The 18,320-nt window shown below is 38.8% G+C and overlaps 1 protein-coding gene across 4 annotated transcripts in view; it reads left to right on the top strand.

Annotated features, from left to right (window-relative positions):
- Window positions 1–18,320, top strand: part of snama (something that sticks like glue) — a 184,268-nt gene that overhangs the window by 104,176 nt on the left and 61,772 nt on the right. For 2 of the 4 annotated variants that reach the window (XM_083125383.1, XM_083125381.1), the window contains 6 exons: window positions 118–224; window positions 1,290–1,358; window positions 1,909–1,996; window positions 15,116–15,385; window positions 16,902–16,976; window positions 17,947–18,048. In XM_083125383.1, coding sequence (XP_082981509.1) covers window positions 118–224; window positions 1,290–1,358; window positions 1,909–1,996; window positions 15,116–15,385; window positions 16,902–16,976; window positions 17,947–18,048 — 711 coding nt within the window. The remainder of the gene's footprint in view (window positions 1–117; window positions 225–1,289; window positions 1,359–1,908; window positions 1,997–15,115; window positions 15,386–16,901; window positions 16,977–17,946; window positions 18,049–18,320) is intronic. The other 2 variants (XM_083125382.1, XM_083125384.1) reach the window with 2 other exon arrangements.

The raw sequence follows: 18,320 nt of genomic DNA, 5'->3' as shown, positions 1-18,320 counted from the left end.
TTAAAAGCTTGGCCATATATAGGTGAATGTTTATTAATTTTGGAAACTTATTTTAAGTTAAAACTAGAAAATTGTGATTCAGATGAATATCAATTTCTTTTGTTTTTTTTTCTGCAGAAATATTCCTCTGCGGGACCAGATGGGACATGATCAACGAGATCACTCACAAAGAGGAGGGTCATGGTACGATCGACCACCTATGTACCATCAGGATCGTCATATGGGTATGTGCAATTAATATTTCTCTAGTGTCAGAAAATATAAGCTTAAGGTACTGCTTTTGTATTACTAAGAATCATTATTTAAGTATGCGTATGGGACAGTTGCAAGTGGCCATGTTGGGTTTTGAAGACTGCCTAAATTTCTTCAGGGTGGCTACTCACCGGGAAGTCCTTGAATTATTGTCCCCGGGAATTATATCTGATTTCTACCTGAATTTTTCTCCGCAGACATGAAAAATTGAAACTTTTATTAATCCAAATCCCATTGAATTTGTACATATTTATTAATGCCCTGAGGCAACTTTTTCACAGTTTAGGTTTTATTTTTATTGAGGAAGGAAAATGAAAGAAAGCTGTGTGGAAAATTAAACAGAATTCTCTCAATCCGTTTGCTTTGTTAGTGTCATTTGCAGAGCAATCTATCTGACAGACGGAAGATTATTGCAAGATATCTTGAAGTTGATTAGGGAAATTTGAATTTGAAATTCTTACAATTAACAATTTTTCGTAGTCACATTTGTGACTTGTTTTTTGTAGATGTATTTCGAGTCCTGTGGAATGGCAAATGTAAACTCAGCAATTTAAATTAAATATTATATACACTCTGTTTAATTGAATTGAATTAGAATTTTTGGATAAATTGGAATCTCACATACCCTTTATATTGTTAATATATTTGTGTGTGTGTATGGGGGAGGGTGGGTGAGAGATGTAAAACGAAAGGTTGAAATAGAATAAAACATCTTCTTGTACCCTTGAATTTTTGGAAAGTTTGCTTTGAAAACGGGAAATTATATTTGAATTTTATCAAGTGGCCACCCTGTTCTTGTTTTCCTACCAGAACTATGCATAAAATAAAGACACTAAAAAGTTCTCAACAGTTGATATCACAGTCAAAACATTGTGCAGAATGTGATAATATGTGCCGGAACTAAAGTAAAAATAAGGCATTATCTGCTTTCAATGTTTATTGTATTTTTATTTCTTTCTGTCATGGGAAGAATATGCATGCTTGTTAGTGTGTAGGTAGGTTGTTTTTTTATACTAACTTCCATTTATATTTATTAGGCCAGCCTTTACGAGGAGGAAACCAATATCGTGGACATCATCGCGGAGGCAGAAATAGAATGATGCATGGTAAGTTACATAAGAAGTTAGGTTATTGAACCAAAATTAGCACTAATAAAATACTCTGTGTATGATTTAGAAATATTATGGATGGGCTGATTTGAAATTATTTCTGATTCCAGTAAAGTACTGATATATAATTTACCAATACCAATAACTGATATGGTACTGCTTCAATATAAAATTGAAATGTTCTGCAAAGAAACCTGTGTACTTCATTAACTCTCTATATGAATGTATGTTTCCAGGTGACCCCAGTGCGCTTGGCTTTGAAAAATAAAATCTGCCAGTGCCATGGTTACATACGTTAATTAAGAATGGGAATGAATCTTGATGGTTCATAAATGTTATATCTACACTTTTTAATATCAATAAAAAATTCATATTGCATCATCCCTAATGTAAATGATGCTTTCTTTTCAATTTATGATTCTTGTTTTGGTTGTTTCATAAGATTGTTTATTCAGAACCATTTTTGGGTTTCATCACTTATTTACCTAAGATCAGTTCTTTTTATCGGGTGTAAGTTCTAATTTTTTTTGCTATTTTGTATTGGCAGGCTCCAGTTATAGAGGCCATATGGTAGGGCGGCAACCTCCACCTCCAGGAATGAGTGGGTCTGGAATACACAATGGTGATAGTGGAGGGTACGTTTGAATTTATTCTAAGTTACTAAAGATATTTTCCAGTCTTAAGGCGGGTGCCCTAGAAGCTGGCAAGGGAAGTGGGGATCGGGGAAGCGACCAATCCAGCATGCAGCAGCCAGTCGAAGCGACCAATCCAGCATGCAGCAGCCAGTAGAACGAGGTTCATGTAGTACTTTTTCCCGCCACGTCGTGTCTCTCTCTGCGCCACTGCTATTGTCTGGTTGGTCTAGGGCGTAATCCCCGCTCCACTTCCCTTGCCAGAACTATGACCGCCCGTCATAAGAGTGGAAAAGATCTTTAGAGTGACTTCACATGAGTTAAACTTCCCTGATGGCACAGTGGTAACATCGTTGCTTTGCCGTACTCTGTGGCAAAGTGGTTATTATCCCACTTTAAACTGTAGATCCAACCTCGATTAGCCGATCTGTGCATAAAATGGACTTCAAGAAACAAAACTCATCTGCACCTGAGTTATTTTGATTTCTTACCTACTTTTAAGTTCCAGCCATAGCATGATGATATAATACAGGATCGTAATCTCTTCTCCAGTATCCTTGCTGACAAAATAATAAAATAGTTAACACCCACACCCATACTGTCCTTTATCTTAACATAATGTAATTATATATCATAGGGATGGGCCGATATGAAATGTTAACCGATATGAATAAACTACCAATATAAAATTTGCCGATACCAATAACCGATATTCTACCAACCTGATATAAAATTAGAAATGGTCCTTGAAGAATCTGAATGTTCATTGATCTCCTTAATAAATGTGTGTTTCGAAGTGACTGCAGTGCAAAAGAAGTTGAATATTTAGACATTTACTGTTTTAGAAAGTACGGCATGGAGATTAATCATAAAAATTACAAAGAAATGGCAGAATTTACACTAAAATATAAGATATTTATCGATATATCAGATCAGTCAATTAATCGGTAATTTTACCGATAAACTGATACACCGATATGCCTATATCGGCTGATACCGATAGAGTACCGATTAATTGGCCCCATCCCTAATATATCATGACCAAGATGTGATTAAAAGGGTTTGCTTGGTTTGGACTAGTCTGATGATCAGAGATTAGTTCACTTATCTCAAAATCTATCTAATTCTTATCACTTGTCAGGATTCCCACTGGAGTTCCCCAGTGAGTGGAAACATTCTGCGATTATTTAAAATGACTCCAAAACCTGGAAAAATCATGGAAATTGAGTGTTTTTTCTTAAAATGCTCTACAGAGTTTGTGATTGAAAATTAGAAAATAATATCCACTTTTTTTCTTGAACCAGCAAGTTAAGTGTAGGACTTCTAACTTGATTATTAGAACATTAAGGCACAAACCTCTATATAATCTGGAAACAGGGCAGCACCAACAGAAGCCCACACTGTAAAAATGTAATTGGCCAATTTTTCAATAAAATTAAAATGAAAGTGTAAAGGTAATGATGAATATAATAATAAACTGTATACAGTTTGAATCAATGATCTCTGGTTCCAAGGCACACACTAATCCCTGAGTCATGATCATCTTAACCTAAGTTTAACACATTTTCAATGCAACATTCAAATTTGAATAATTTGTTTTAACTGCAACATTTAAAAATTCCTGTTATTGGTTTTAATGAATTGTTTGGATCCGGTACTAAGAATAGTCATATCAAAATGTAATTTTATTTGAAGATGTGACCCACTCAAATCTTACACCAAGTCTGGCACTACCACTATCTGGAAATTTATTTTAAAAGTGCGTGAGAAACCTTTAAAAGTCAGGAAATTTACTTACGTGAAATTTAGAAGATTTCGTACTTCCGCGTTGCACAATTTAATGGTTCAATCCTATTAATTTCGAAGATCCACTGTCTTCATTCACAAAAGGGTACGGCGTTTGAAGCGGAGATGGTACCGCGTCACTACTTTGTTTGTTCCCGGGCGGTGGTGGTTGCGATTTTTCCCGTTCGGCAGCACTGGCGCGCGCATCTTGGTTTGTGTCGTCTGCTTCCTGTTGTCCGGTGGCGTTGTCAGTTGGGGGGCTGGGCAGAATTGCTCGGTAATGTGCCGTTCCTGTTCCCCGCGTGACTGGAGGGGGGTCGGGTAGGTGCATAGCATCTTTTCTTTTTCGGGTCGGGGATCTTTCTGAGGACAGGGTGCCAAGTTGGGTGTGCTTGCCCATTGTCCAGGTTTAGTGCTGGTTTCTGCTGGATGATGGCATGGGTTTCTTTGATGGTGTTTTCTATGACAGAGCCGGTTGGGTGAAGTATGGATATGGAGGAGATGGTGTGGTTCGTGGAGTGGAGGTGTTGGGAGAGGCCTGATTTAGGTGTGTCGTTTTTGGCATCTTTTACATGTTCGTTAATCCGTTCTTGGACGGTGCGGATGGTTCTGCCAATGTAGGTGTTGTGGCATTGGCATGTGGTCTTGTAGACACCGGGGGATGCAAGTTTGGGTAGGTAGTATCTCTTGAAGTTGGGTAGTGCCCTTCCGATTTGGGATATGGGTTTGTGCGCTACTCGGATGTTGAAGGGTTTGAGGGCTTTGGCAAATTTTCCAGATGTGGTGGGGTGGTATGGAAAGGCGATCCATTTGGGTTTAGGATTTTGGTTCGGGTTATCTCTGTTTCTTGGGTGTCTGAACTGGGCTTCTGTTTTTGCGCACCACATGGATAGTTGGCGCTCGGTGTAACCGTTGTTTAAGCCTATTTCCGTTACGCACGCTATTTCATCTTGCAGGTCATCTTCTGTGCTGCTGTGTGTGAATGCTCTTCTGTAAAGGTTCATCCATACTCCAGCTTTCTGTTTTGGTGGGTGGTTGGATTTTGCATGGATATACTGGGTGCCCGAACCTGGTTTCCTGTATACGGATGTGACGAACTTGTCTTGGAGTCGTCGGATGCTGAGGTCGAGAAAGTTGAGGTGGCCATTTTGTTCCTTTTCAACGGTGAAGTTTATGTTGGGATGTATGTTATTGAGGGCAGTTAGGAGATGGGTTAGGTCCTCTTCCTGCTTGTAAATGACTATGGTGTCATCGGCATATCTTTTGTATCTTATATGAGCAAACTCTGGTTGGGTGAGAATTGACTTCTCGGCCACATGCAGCACTATGTTGGATAGGGGTGCGGAAAGGGGGTTGCCCATCGCTAGTCCCCCTGTCTGGTGGAAGAAACTGTCCTCGAACTGGAAATAGTTGTGGGTGAGGCAGGCTTGTAGAAGGTTGCAGATTTCATCAGTTACAAATGGAGGCATGCTATTGCTGAGTAGCCATGTTCTGGTGGAGTCAAGTGCAAGGCTGATCGGGATGGAGGAGTACATGTCCACTACGTCTATGCTGGCTAGTTTGCAGCTGTCGGCTTTGACAAAAGAGGTGACAAATTCTTTTGCTTCGAGGCTGTTTTTTAGGCAGTAGGTGAGTTTGTCATTGTGGGCGGTCAGTTTCTGGAGGAGCCATTTGGTCAGGTGGACACTTGGTTGATTGAAGCCGGCCACTATGATTCTCAAGGGGGTTCCTGGTTTGTGAGTTTTTGGTATGCCATATGGCCGGCTTCAATCAACCAAGTGTCCACCTGACCAAATGGCTCCTCCAGAAACTGACCGCCCACAATGACAAACTCACCTACTGCCTAAAAAACAGCCTCGAAGCAAAAGAATTTGTCACCTCTTTTGTCAAAGCCGACAGCTGCAAACTAGCCAGCATAGACGTAGTGGACATGTACTCCTCCATCCCGATCAGCCTTGCACTTGACTCCACCAGAACATGGCTACTCAGCAATAGCATGCCTCCATTTGTAACTGATGAAATCTGCAACCTTCTACAAGCCTGCCTCACCCACAACTATTTCCAGTTCGAGGACAGTTTCTTCCACCAGACAGGGGGACTAGCGATGGGCAACCCCCTTTCCGCACCCCTATCCAACATAGTGCTGCATGTGGCCGAGAAGTCAATTCTCACCCAACCAGAGTTTGCTCATATAAGATACAAAAGATATGCCGATGACACCATAGTCATTTACAAGCAGGAAGAGGACCTAACCCATCTCCTAACTGCCCTCAATAACATACATCCCAACATAAACTTCACCGTTGAAAAGGAACAAAATGGCCACCTCAACTTTCTCGACCTCAGCATCCGACGACTCCAAGACAAGTTCGTCACATCCGTATACAGGAAACCAGGTTCGGGCACCCAGTATATCCATGCAAAATCCAACCACCCACCAAAACAGAAAGCTGGAGTATGGATGAACCTTTACAGAAGAGCATTCACACACAGCTGCACAGAAGATGACCTGCAAGATGAAATAGCGTGCGTAACGGAAATAGGCTTAAACAACGGTTACACCGAGCGCCAACTATCCATGTGGTGCGCAAAAACAGAAGCCCAGTTCAGACACCCAAGAAACAGAGATAACCCGAACCAAAATCCTAAACCCAAATGGATCGCCTTTCCATACCACCCCACCACATCTGGAAAATTTGCCAAAGCCCTCAAACCCTTCAACATCCGAGTAGCGCACAAACCCATATCCCAAATCGGAAGGGCACTACCCAACTTCAAGAGATACTACCTACCCAAACTTGCATCCCCCGGTGTCTACAAGACCACATGCCAATGCCACAACACCTACATTGGCAGAACCATCCGCACCGTCCAAGAACGGATTAACGAACATGTAAAAGATGCCAAAAACGACACACCTAAATCAGGCCTCTCCCAACACCTCCACTCCACTCCACGAACCACACCATCTCCTCCATATCCATACTTCACCCAACCGGCTCTGTCATAGAAAACACCATCAAAGAAACCCATGCCATCATCCAGCAGAAACCAGCACTAAACCTGGACAATGGGCAAGCACACCCAACTTGGCACCCTGTCCTCAGAAAGATCCCCGACCCGAAAAAGAAAAGATGCTATGCACCTACCCGACCCCCCTCCAGTCACGCGGGGAACAGGAACGGCACATTACCGAGCAATTCTGCCCAGCCCCCCAACCCCCAACTGACAACGCCACCCGACAACAGGAAGCAGACGACACAAACCAAGATGCGCGCGCCAGTGCTGCCGAACGGGAAAAATCGCAACCACCGCCGCCCGGGAACAAACAAAGTAGTGACGCGGTACCATCTCCGCTTCAAACGCCGTACCCTTTTGTGAATGAAGACAGTGGATCTTCGAAATTAATAGGATTGAACCATTAAATTGTGCAACGCGGAAGTACGAAATCTTCTAAATTTCACGTAAGTAATTTTAAACCGCGTTTACCGCAACCACCATGAAGTCAGGAAATTTGTTTTTTCAAAATCAGTCTGAACACTGCTTGTGATGTTTGCACAAGGTAGTATTTTAATATCCCGGATGTTTCAGAAATAATTGATGGGTTACAAAAATTTATTGCATCCAGAACGAACAAGAGAAACTCAGTTTTTTTTACACCTACAAATGTTCAATGTGGACACCATGGGTGACACAGCACGCATTAACATGATTATCTACTTCTTGCCACACTCGGATCAACATGGGTCTGTTGATAGAGTATATTGCTGTGATGATACACTCCCTTAGGGCTGCGATATCACATGGCATCTGTGAGACAAATACCCCACAAAATGAATGATGAAACCCCACAAAAAGAAGTCGCACGGTGTAAGGTCCAGTGATCTTGGGGATGAAAACATTGCATAAAACACTGTGAGTGATGTGGCTGATTTGAGTGTCGACTAGCGGCAGGGATGTTAACTCTCAGCTTAACAAAACATTCATGCACAAACTGTTTGCATTCCTCGATTCTTCAGGACTGTTTTCATTAACGTAAGTTCAATAGTTTACTTGTAATAAAATTTTGTAACCCCTCAAATATTTATGAAACACCTGGTATTTTGTAAGGTACACATTTTTTTTTTCTTTTTGCTTGAAACATTTTGATATATATTTATTTTGTCAGTTCATTAGCATGCATTATCCATTGCCTTGTGCAATTAACTTCTGGGTGTTGCAGAAATAATTGAGCGGATACAAAATTTATTGCAAGTAAAGTATTGAACTTACATAAACCAGTCCACAACAATCTTTTTTTTTTTTAAATACACCTACAAATGTTCAATGTGGGCACCATGGGTGACACAGTCCTCATTGACACGATAGTCTAGTTCTTGCCACACTCACATCAACATGGGACTGTCGATAGTGTGTATTGCTGTGATGATACACGCGCTTCCTTAGGTAGGAATGTGAACTCCCTGCTTAACAAAGCAAACAGGCACAAAATGTTTGCTTTCCTCGATCTTTCTGGACTGGTTTCATTAACACAAGTTCAATAGTTTACTTGCAATAAATTTTTGTAACAGCTTAATTATTTCTGAATTGCCTGATATACAGAGTGAACCAAGAGTAGGTGTACAATCAATGATAAGCTTTCAACCCAATAGATTTCAGGATTCATATAATGGAGGTTTATGAAATGCTCAACTGCAGAGGCTCTTCTTGTAGACTTTTGGGGACTGTGAACATATACACCATACTTATCATGAACACCATTGTTATAGTATAACCCTAGCACAAACCTATTCCACCTATTGTCACGTAACTTTGAAATTCAAAAAAAGCCAAATTGAAAATGGTGCTGCTCTGTTACTATTGGCCATATAAGTACCACATGGTAGCCCAAAACTCCTCTTTCTAAAATCGGAAAGTGGATTTGCTCCATCTGTCACAGTTCTCGCGCCAAAAATTCCCAAGGCAACCCATGTTTTCGGCACCGGTGGCCACATAAAAACTGCATTTTTTGGACTTTTTGGGGACCCTGTAGCCAGGCCCCGGGGCTGATTCGGTTCGTACTCGACTTTTCGTACTTGTATGGGATACCCTTTAAATCGCTGCCATTTTCGAAATAATTCCCCACTGGGTTTCCAAAATCCACTCCCAAAGGGTCACTTTTTGGGTGGCCACACCAAAATCCTTATCCTGATGTTTTAGGCCAAGGTCCAGGGTACCTGAAAATGTACCCGGTTTTCATTTTATGCACCCAGCCTAGGAGTGAAAAATCCCACAAAATGGCCAAATTTTGGGGCCAAGGGGGGCACGGATGGGTCCATCGTTGAAAAAAACCCTATGGTTTCTATAAAAGCCCACCCTTTGGCTATGTCAGTTTTTTTTTGCTAGACCCACTGTTTCTTCTACTCTTGTATGCATTAGCTATTTTTGGTTCGCTCTGTACTTATTCATTCTAACTCTACATTTCGAGAAAGCACCTCTTCTCTTGTCTTCAGGTGAACAAATTATTTTGTCAGGCTGATGATGGAATCAACTAGAGACCTATGTTTTTACAAATCCCTTGCACTAACCAATCACCCCCACTGTGCCCTCCAAAATTCTGTATTCATTTTTGCTCAACGTATGTTACCATTTCTAATTTTTTAGTACAGTTTTCTAATTTACAGTACAGAATTCGTTGGCCACAGTTGAGTAATCGGTTAAAGCACCAGATTTGTAGTAAAAAATCACTCTCTCATAATTTGATTCCCACCAGCGGCAAAAATAAATGTATCATGTAAAGGTAACATTTCATGCTAATGTAGAACCATTGTTACTAACATTTAGATAATTATTTGTTGGTTCATTGCTGCATATTAATAGACCAGTGGAAATATATTCTTGAAGCAATTTCAAGTTCTAATGTATCAGTACGTCCTAGTACACTTCTGTTCACAAAAAGTGGCACACTCGTTTGAGTTGAAGTCCAGCTTCGTGGCCGGAAGTGCAGCTGAAGTAAGTGTTCGGAAAGCAGCAGTCTTGCTTACTATCAATCAATTTAACCATATGAAGGGAATTTTGTCTCTCTCAGACTCAATGAAAAGGCCTAACGGAAAGATTGAAGCGTAAATATTTATTAACTGGAATTTCCACGTATTCAATCAAAGTAATGTAAATGTGAAATATTCCTGAAATTTATTTTAAAAAGAAACACATTTTTGACGTTTGTGACTAAGTAGTTATCACAATTTGTTAGAATGCGAGGGCCCCGGTTTCAAATTTGGCCTGAGCTTGGGTGTTCTTCATCGTCATGAGTAACCGAAAATGGAAGAAAAGCAACACTAAATAACGAAAAGGAAAAACCGCAATAAGAATAAGCGAGACAGAAATAGTGCTGTTGCAATTCCTGAAAATGAATGCAAAAAAATCTTTCGGAAATAGTGTTATCCTAGTCCAGGAGAAGGCTTGAAGAATAAATAAACCCCTTTCCCATACACTTTGCAAACAGAATCGCAAAGTTGGCATTGAATATGCGATGGGAAAAATAATAGAAATCTAAAGGAAGAAGAGTTTATGTCACAGCCATTGGGGGACATGAAAGGAGGTACCCCCCCCCCCCCCTCACATCAGTCATCCAGGCTATTAAAAATAAGTCAATGGTTGTCCTCTATTTAACTTTAACAGTATATGGAATTTTTGTAAAATAAAAATTGTCGGGCTTTACTTGTTTTACACATGCACGTTGGTTTCGTAATGGAGCACAAAAATAGAATTGTGACTCTCGTAAAATTCTTACCGAATGAATGAATGTCTCCGTAGATTCCAGAATAATGACTCTTCATTTTGAAATAAATAGTTTAAAATAAAAAAAAATAAAAAAAATTCCGTTGGTTAACAAGATTCATCGTCACATAGCAGAATCCGCTATATTGACGGAAACTAGAGAATGGTTATCATTTAGGGTTGCGAACACTAACCTTCCACAAAAGCACGATTTCCCAAAGTCTTCATTAAATTTCATGCACAAGTTTCACTTGTATTTTGTCAGCAATGTGTACAGCATATGAACCCTATCTGATGAAGCGTATTGCTTTCAAATTAATGTAATTAGCGAGAAGGGACATCAAAAGTTTCGAGCTGAACAGGAAAAGCTGCAATCTTATCAATAAATAGCTTGGTTTCTTCACCGTGGCTTGTGGCCATGTCGGTTAAAGGCTAGCTTTGTAAGCTGAAATCCTAGGTTCGAATCCCCATGTCTCCAAAATATTTTTTCTTACCAAATGGGTGCTACATAATGCATTTTATTCTCGTCACACCAATTGCACCCTGAAACTTTGTTATTGTTTGCGTGCCAATAAGAAAATATGTATTGAAACTATTACTCGTTCAGAGAACGTGACTGTTACTCGGGACTACTTGAAATTGAGATTTTTTAGTTGCTGCTAAGCCTCGATATTTAAAACAAGTGCTAAAATTGAAAATTGTTGTATGGTAAAGCACACCGTTAATATTCTTAAAAGAAAACCACTGAAATTAAGTGAGTGACGTGTGTGGAACATCAGCAGATGTATTTTAAGATGTTCCGTCATTCACGTGTCACTCTCCTATTTTCATACATAGATAGATACTTACAAGTGACCCACTCGAGGAATGCTCGCACCTTAAGAATAATTTTCAGACTGGAAAGAAAGAAAGCCTGGTCCAAATTGTAATGTCAAGACATGCGCAGATTGTAGATGATCAGAAACAAACAGAATTAATCAGTAACTGCAATTACCTAAACATCACTCATATGGCACTTAGAATAGAACTGTAAAATATATATTTTGTAATTAGCTGGTTGAATTAATATCCTTATATTATACTTATTATACTTCTGCATACTTCTGCTTTCGAGATGCAATTTGAAACAGCTGAATCCGGACTGCAATCTAATATTAATAGCAGTACAACGATTGCAGTATAGAGAAATGAAAGGGACAAATATGTCTGTCGTTTCCATTCACATTATACTACGCAGGTAACGTCTGGGGTAACTTATCGTATGAATTGGTTTTAAGTGAATTCGACGTTACATTCCATGGAATGTTTGTTTCCTTGTTATGAACTATCTGAATAAAAGCTTCCTCTTGTCTGTTGACTTTCGCGGGAGCTGCTTTAAACTGCCAAAGTCAAGTGTTCGCCGTGTTCGATTAAGGTAAACACCAGTGACGTAGTCACGTGAACCTGTCAATCCAGCTGTTTCTTCTCTGCGACCGAGAAGCAGAAACAATTCATTTTGCTGTGGTTTAAATGAACAAACTACAAGGGTCGCGAGTTCGAACCCTGTCAGGATCAGAATTTTTTTCTTCTCTTTATTTACGCGGTAAACAGTGAAGTGTAGCAAGATTCGAAAGTAGATTTTGATATTTCGATTTATTTTGGCCATTAATGTATAATATGTAATTTCGAAAACCACCAACGTTCAATTCAATAGCAAACATTCAGATGTAAAAACATCTGGTGCTAACTGGAAACCTATATTTCTGGGCTTTTAGAGGTTACATAGAGAAGGAAAAATTATACATTTATTTCAAATATATCTCGATTTTTACAGGGGCACGTGGCAAAGTGATTTTTTTTTTTCAAAACGTGTCAAAAGTCTGTGGATACGTCACACTCACACTTCAATTATACTCGGGACAGGACTCACAGTTGCAAGTGAGAACTGAACCACTATGTGACTGCCACCTGCTATCGAACCCAGAGCCACTCTATTACAAGGAGACTAATTTACAACACAACATACGAAAGTCTCTCTCTCATGTCACGAAATTTATCAATTTCTAATTTAGCTCACGCTTAAGCTGGAGAACTATAAAATTAACTCTCCAAACAAAAATAAATTAAATTAATAATTTTCCAACAACATAAAAATCAAATAATTCACATTTCTAGATAAAAAAAGAGACAGGTAAACTTTCCATCATGTTTATGAATTATATAGTCGCCGAAAATAATGCTTTCTTTTTAAACAAACCATACTAGAAAGCAATTTTGGTCGATAATTTTAGTTAAAAGTAGTTTTTTTTAATAATTAGTAATAACTCCTGCAACCGGATCAAATAATATTCCTTGACGTTTACAAAATTACAGAGTTAGAAGAGAGGGTTGATCCAAACACTTACTCGTGCACTATGACAATCTGCGCACGTCTTGACTTTACAATTTGGACCAGGCTTTCTTTCTTTTCCATCTGAAAATTACTCTTAAGGTGCGAGCATTCCTCGAGTGGGTCACTTGTAAATATCTATCTATGTATAAAAACGAGGAGAGTGACACGTGAATGACAGAACATCTTAAAATACATCTGCTGATGTTCCTCACAAATTACTCATTTCATTTCTGTTGTTTTCTTCTTAAGAATATTAATGGTGTGTTTTATCACACAACAATTTTCAATTTTAGCACTTGTTTTAAATATCGAGGCTTAGTAGTAACTAAAAAATCTCAATTTCAAGTAGTCTCGAGTAACAGTCACATTCTCTGAACGAGTAATAGTTTCAATACATATTTTCTTATTGGCACGCAAACAATAACAAAGTTTCAGGGTGCAATTGGTGTGACGAGAATAAAATGCATTATGTAGCACCCATTTGGTAAGAAAAAATATTTTGGAGACACGGGGACTCGAACCTAGGATTTCAGCTTACAAATCTGGCCTTTAACCGACATGGCCACAAGCCACGGTGAAGAAATCAAGCTATTTATCCATAAGATTGCAGCTTTTCCTGTTCAGCTCGAAAATTTTGATGTTGCTTCTCACTATTTACAATAATTTGAAAGCAATACGCTTCATCAGATAGGATACATATGCTGTACACATTGCTGACAAAATACAAGTGAAGCTTGTGCATGAAAATTAATGAAGACTTTGGGAAATCGTGCTTTTGTGGAAGGTTAGTGTATGCAGGCTCAGTTGGTAACGCATCTGACTAACATGTTCAAGGTCCCAGGTTCGATCCCCAGCCAGTTGAAATCCGGGAACTTTTCTAACCTCGGCGCCCACCCAACGTCGAATGACATGGGTACCTGGGGTAAACCCTGGGAGGTATATGCGGTCAGGGGCGTGATGCTGATCACATCACCCCCACTCATGACCGGATCAAGAAAGTGTGGGGCGTTACCCCCACACCCCCTATACGCTTTCATGGCATGGTGCTAAGCACAGGGGAGCACTTTATCTTTTTTAGTGTTAGCAACCCTAAATGATAACCATTCTCTAGTTTCCGTCAATATAGCGGATTCTGCTATGTGACGATGAATCTTGTTAACCAACGGAATTTTTTTATTTTTTTTTATTTTAAACTATTTATTTCAAAATGAAGAGTCATTATTCTGGAATCTACGGAGACATTCATTCATTCGGTAAGAATTTTACGAGAGTCACAATTCTATTTTTGTGCTCCATTATGAAACCAATGTGCATGTGTAAAACAAGTAAAGCCCGACAATTTTTATTTTACAAAAATTCCATTTACTGTTAAAGTTAAATGAGAGGACAACCATTGACTTATTTTTAATAGCCTGATGACTGATGTGTGTGTGTGTTGGGGCGGGGGGGGGGGGGGTACCTCCTCTCATGTGCCCCCCTTAGCTGTGACATAAACTCTTCTTCCTTTAGATTTTCTATTATTTTTCCCATCGCATATTCAGTGCCAACTTTGCGATTCTGTTTGCCAAGGCGAATGGGGGAGGAGTTTATTTATTCTTCAAGCCTTCTCCTGGACTAGGATAACACTTTTTCCGATTTTTTTTTTTCAGGAATTTCAACAGCACTATTTCTGTCTCGCTTATTCTTATTGCATTTTTTTTCCTTTTCGTTATTTAGTGTTGCTTTTCATCCATTTTCGGCTACAATGAAGAGACACTCAAAAAGAACACCCATGCTCAGGCCAAATTCGAACCCGGGGCCCTTGCATTCTAACAAATTGTGATAACTACTTTGTCACAAACATCAAAAATGCATTTCTTTTTAAAATAAATTTCAGGAATATTTCACATTTACATTACTTTGATTGTAGACGTGGAAATTCCAGTTAGTTAATATTTACGCTGCAATCTTCCCGTTAGGCCTTTTCTTTGAGTCTGAGAGACACAAAGTTCCCTGCATATGGTTACATTGATTGATAGTAAGCAAGACTACTGCTTTCCGAACACTTACTTCAGTTGTACTTGTGGCCACAAAGCTGGACTTCAACTCAAACGAGTGTGCCACTTTTTGTGAACAGAAGTGTACAATCATCAGATTTATCCATGAAATTTGATAGCTCCTGGTTACAGAGTCTTCTAATTTCTCCATTTCTTTTTCTTTTTTTACAGAGACATAGATCCACTTGAAGCTTTCCAGAGAATGCTCAAAGAGAAGAGTGAAAGGGAAGCTCATAGGCATCGAAGTAGGAGATCTCGATCGTACAGTCGCTCGCCTAGTAGAAGCACAGCACGGAGCGCTAGATCATTCACCCCTTCGCGATCAAGATCACGTTCACGTTCAGTAACTCGTTCGCGAACTCGATCAAGGACCCGGACTAGGACGAGGTCAAAGACAAGATCAAGGTCACGGACTAGGTCAAGATCTTTCACTTTGAGCAGGTAAGAAGTGAGCCTTTTATCCCTTTTGAATAAGAATTTTTGCATAAGTTCCATGTATAAAAATCAAACAAATAGTTTATTGCCTTCCTATTAGTTTCATTATGATTTGTAATTCAAGTAGATTATTATTCTTACTTTATTATTATTTGTGTTTGTTTGTTTATGTGTATGTGTGTAGTCTTATTAAACATCTCTGCAGCTGGCTTAGTGGCCAATCTTGTTAGGTGATAGACCTTTGATCACACCACCGAAGTTCCTGTGTTTGATTGATTTAATTTACTTCACTTTGCTTTTCTGCCACTTTTGGCTAACCAAGGTGAGGATGACTTGTGGTAAGATGAGCTTGAAGAAGGGACAATCACAAACATATAGGGACAACACATTACAAACCCCACAGGGGATTTTACTGGCTGTGAATTCAGACACCAGAGCCTTGCTAGTCTGCCAAATGCAGTCCAGGGTATACTATGTGAAAGGGAGATTGACATTTGGGTGTCTTCGGAAAGGGCCACCTCTTTCAACCCTCTCAGGTTAGAAGTAGAGGCATGCATATTTTGTAGGGATGGGCTGATATGAAATTTTGGCTGATACCGATAAAGTACCGATATAAAATTTACCGATACCGATAACCGATATTCTACCGATCCGATATAAAATTAGAAATGGTCCTTGATGAACATGAAATGTTAATTGATCTCCTTAATAAATGTGTGTTTCGAGGTGACTGCAGTGCAAAAGAAGTTGAATATTTAGACATTTACTTTTTTAGAAAGAAGGGCATGGAGATTATCCATAAAAATTACAACAAAATGGCAGAATTTTACACTAAATTATAAGATATTTATTGATATATCGGATCGGTAAAATAATCGGTAATTTTACCGATAAACCGATACACCGATATGCCTATATCGGCCAATACCGATAGTATACCGATTAATCGGTCCCATCCCTAATATTTTGTTTTTGACGAAAACATGAAATGTGAAATACCACATTGTAATGTTAATTTTTCATCTTTCTGAAAGGTGCACTTTCCTGCCCTGTTTTGTCACAAAGTAATGCGAAATGAACTGCAAAATGCGAAATTTGGGGTTTATTTAGCGTTGTGACACTTTCTGAAGTTTGATTTATCCTGAGAGTTATGCAATATGCTGTTAAAACAGAAATGTTTATTTTGTGTAAGAAGTATAGTTTTTAAATCAAGTTTAGGGTTATATTCACAATTTCAAAACCAAAATATAATTTTATATACTGCTTTTGATCCGATTTTTCACCGCTATAACACCAAAATTTTATTTTATTTACCGCTTTTGAACCCGAAATTGACTGTTTTTGAACCAATATTTTGCTTCTTTATTTTCAAAAAATATGTGCCTCAAATTACTAGCCTTGGCATGGGTGTTCCTTGTGATTGTCAGATCATCACATCCATGTTGTTGCAATTGGCCAAAAGTGGCTGAACAGCAATGCCACGTGACAAAAATACAAATACATCTCTTATCTATGCTATTAGGTTAATCACAGCTACGGAGATGAAAGGGCAAGGGACGAAAGCAAGGATACACGGAGATGGAATAAGGCAATCAAGGTACTGTTCAGTCATCCACTAGGAGAGAGAGTGAGTGATTCTGTGTATATATGTGTGGGAGGGGCTAGCCGTGGTGGCAGGTCTGACTTTACAGTGATAATACGTAGAGTCCTCCTTTGTCACCTTATCAGTTAGTTGTCATTGTCACAAAAAATTGTGCTCTAGTGGGTGCTACAGCATGCAGCTTCTTGCTGGATTACTCATGATTAGGATATAGAGTCTCATTGCCACTTCATCATCAGCTGATAGTAATCGATAGACACATGCACATTTCGTCTTGGACGGAAACATGAAGTTTGAAATAACGCACTGCAATGTCAAATTTTAATGGTTTTCAAAGGTGTAAGGTGCATTTTACTACCATATTTTGTCATGAAATAATGTAAAATAAAGTCTTAAAAACTAAATTTAGTTTATGTAATGATAAAACGCTTTTTGAAGTCTGAATTATCCTGTGAGTTATGCAAATCATGGAGAATTAATTATCTGCTGTAAATATTTGAGAAGCATGGACTTATTTACACAGGAATAAACATAATACTTGATAACTATATAAATGTACTATTAGAAGGGAAATGTTTATTTTGTGTAATAAGTTTTTAAGTCAAATTTAGGGTTATATTCACCTTTAAACACTGAAATTCCATTTTATATACCTCTTTTGATTTCAAAATGTACCCAGTTTATGTACCGAAATGTTAATCTTTCATTCTCATAAATATTTTGTCTAGTACTTGAGTACGTATTAAACTGTCCCATTTTAATCCTATATAATGTAGTATATTTTCTCAAGTATTTGCAAGATATTCTGACTGAATTGTATGTTGTAAATATTGCTTTTTTATGAGAGTATTGGCAGTTTTAGGTAAAGGACAGTTTGTTCCTTTGTTCAGTTAGTTTATGCCAGTTAACCCATCCCATCCCAGCAGTGGTTGCATTTACAACCTGTCGTTTTATCCATTCATTACAGATCTCCTACACCACGAAAGCAGTCTCCTCAGGAAATTTCTCCAAGGCGAAATCCTCCTCCAGGCCCCCCTCCTCGTTATGCAGGGTCCCGAACACCACCCAGGTAATTCTTGTGAAATATATCCAGTAATAATTGGATCTTAATCATATGAAATAAATAATAGTAAATTTAACTGAAAAAAAAACAGCATAGTCATTTAATTTGCAATATTTATTGCATGAATAGAATTTATAGGCGAGGCTGCATCCCTAAATTTTTACAATAGGTAATTGCTAATATAATGGCTGTTTTAGTTTATTGACAAATTTGGAAAAATAAACATCATGGTATTTCCAAGGTTAACTTTGCCTTATGTGGTCCTTGAAGGCCAAAAC

This window comes from Lepisma saccharinum, chromosome 7 (assembly GCF_977018435.1).
Source record: "Lepisma saccharinum chromosome 7, izLepSacc3.1, whole genome shotgun sequence".
Classification (NCBI taxonomy): domain Eukaryota; kingdom Metazoa; phylum Arthropoda; class Insecta; order Zygentoma; family Lepismatidae; genus Lepisma; species Lepisma saccharinum.
Note: the sequence above shows the minus strand (reverse complement) of the source record. Positions and strands in the feature narration are given on the sequence as shown.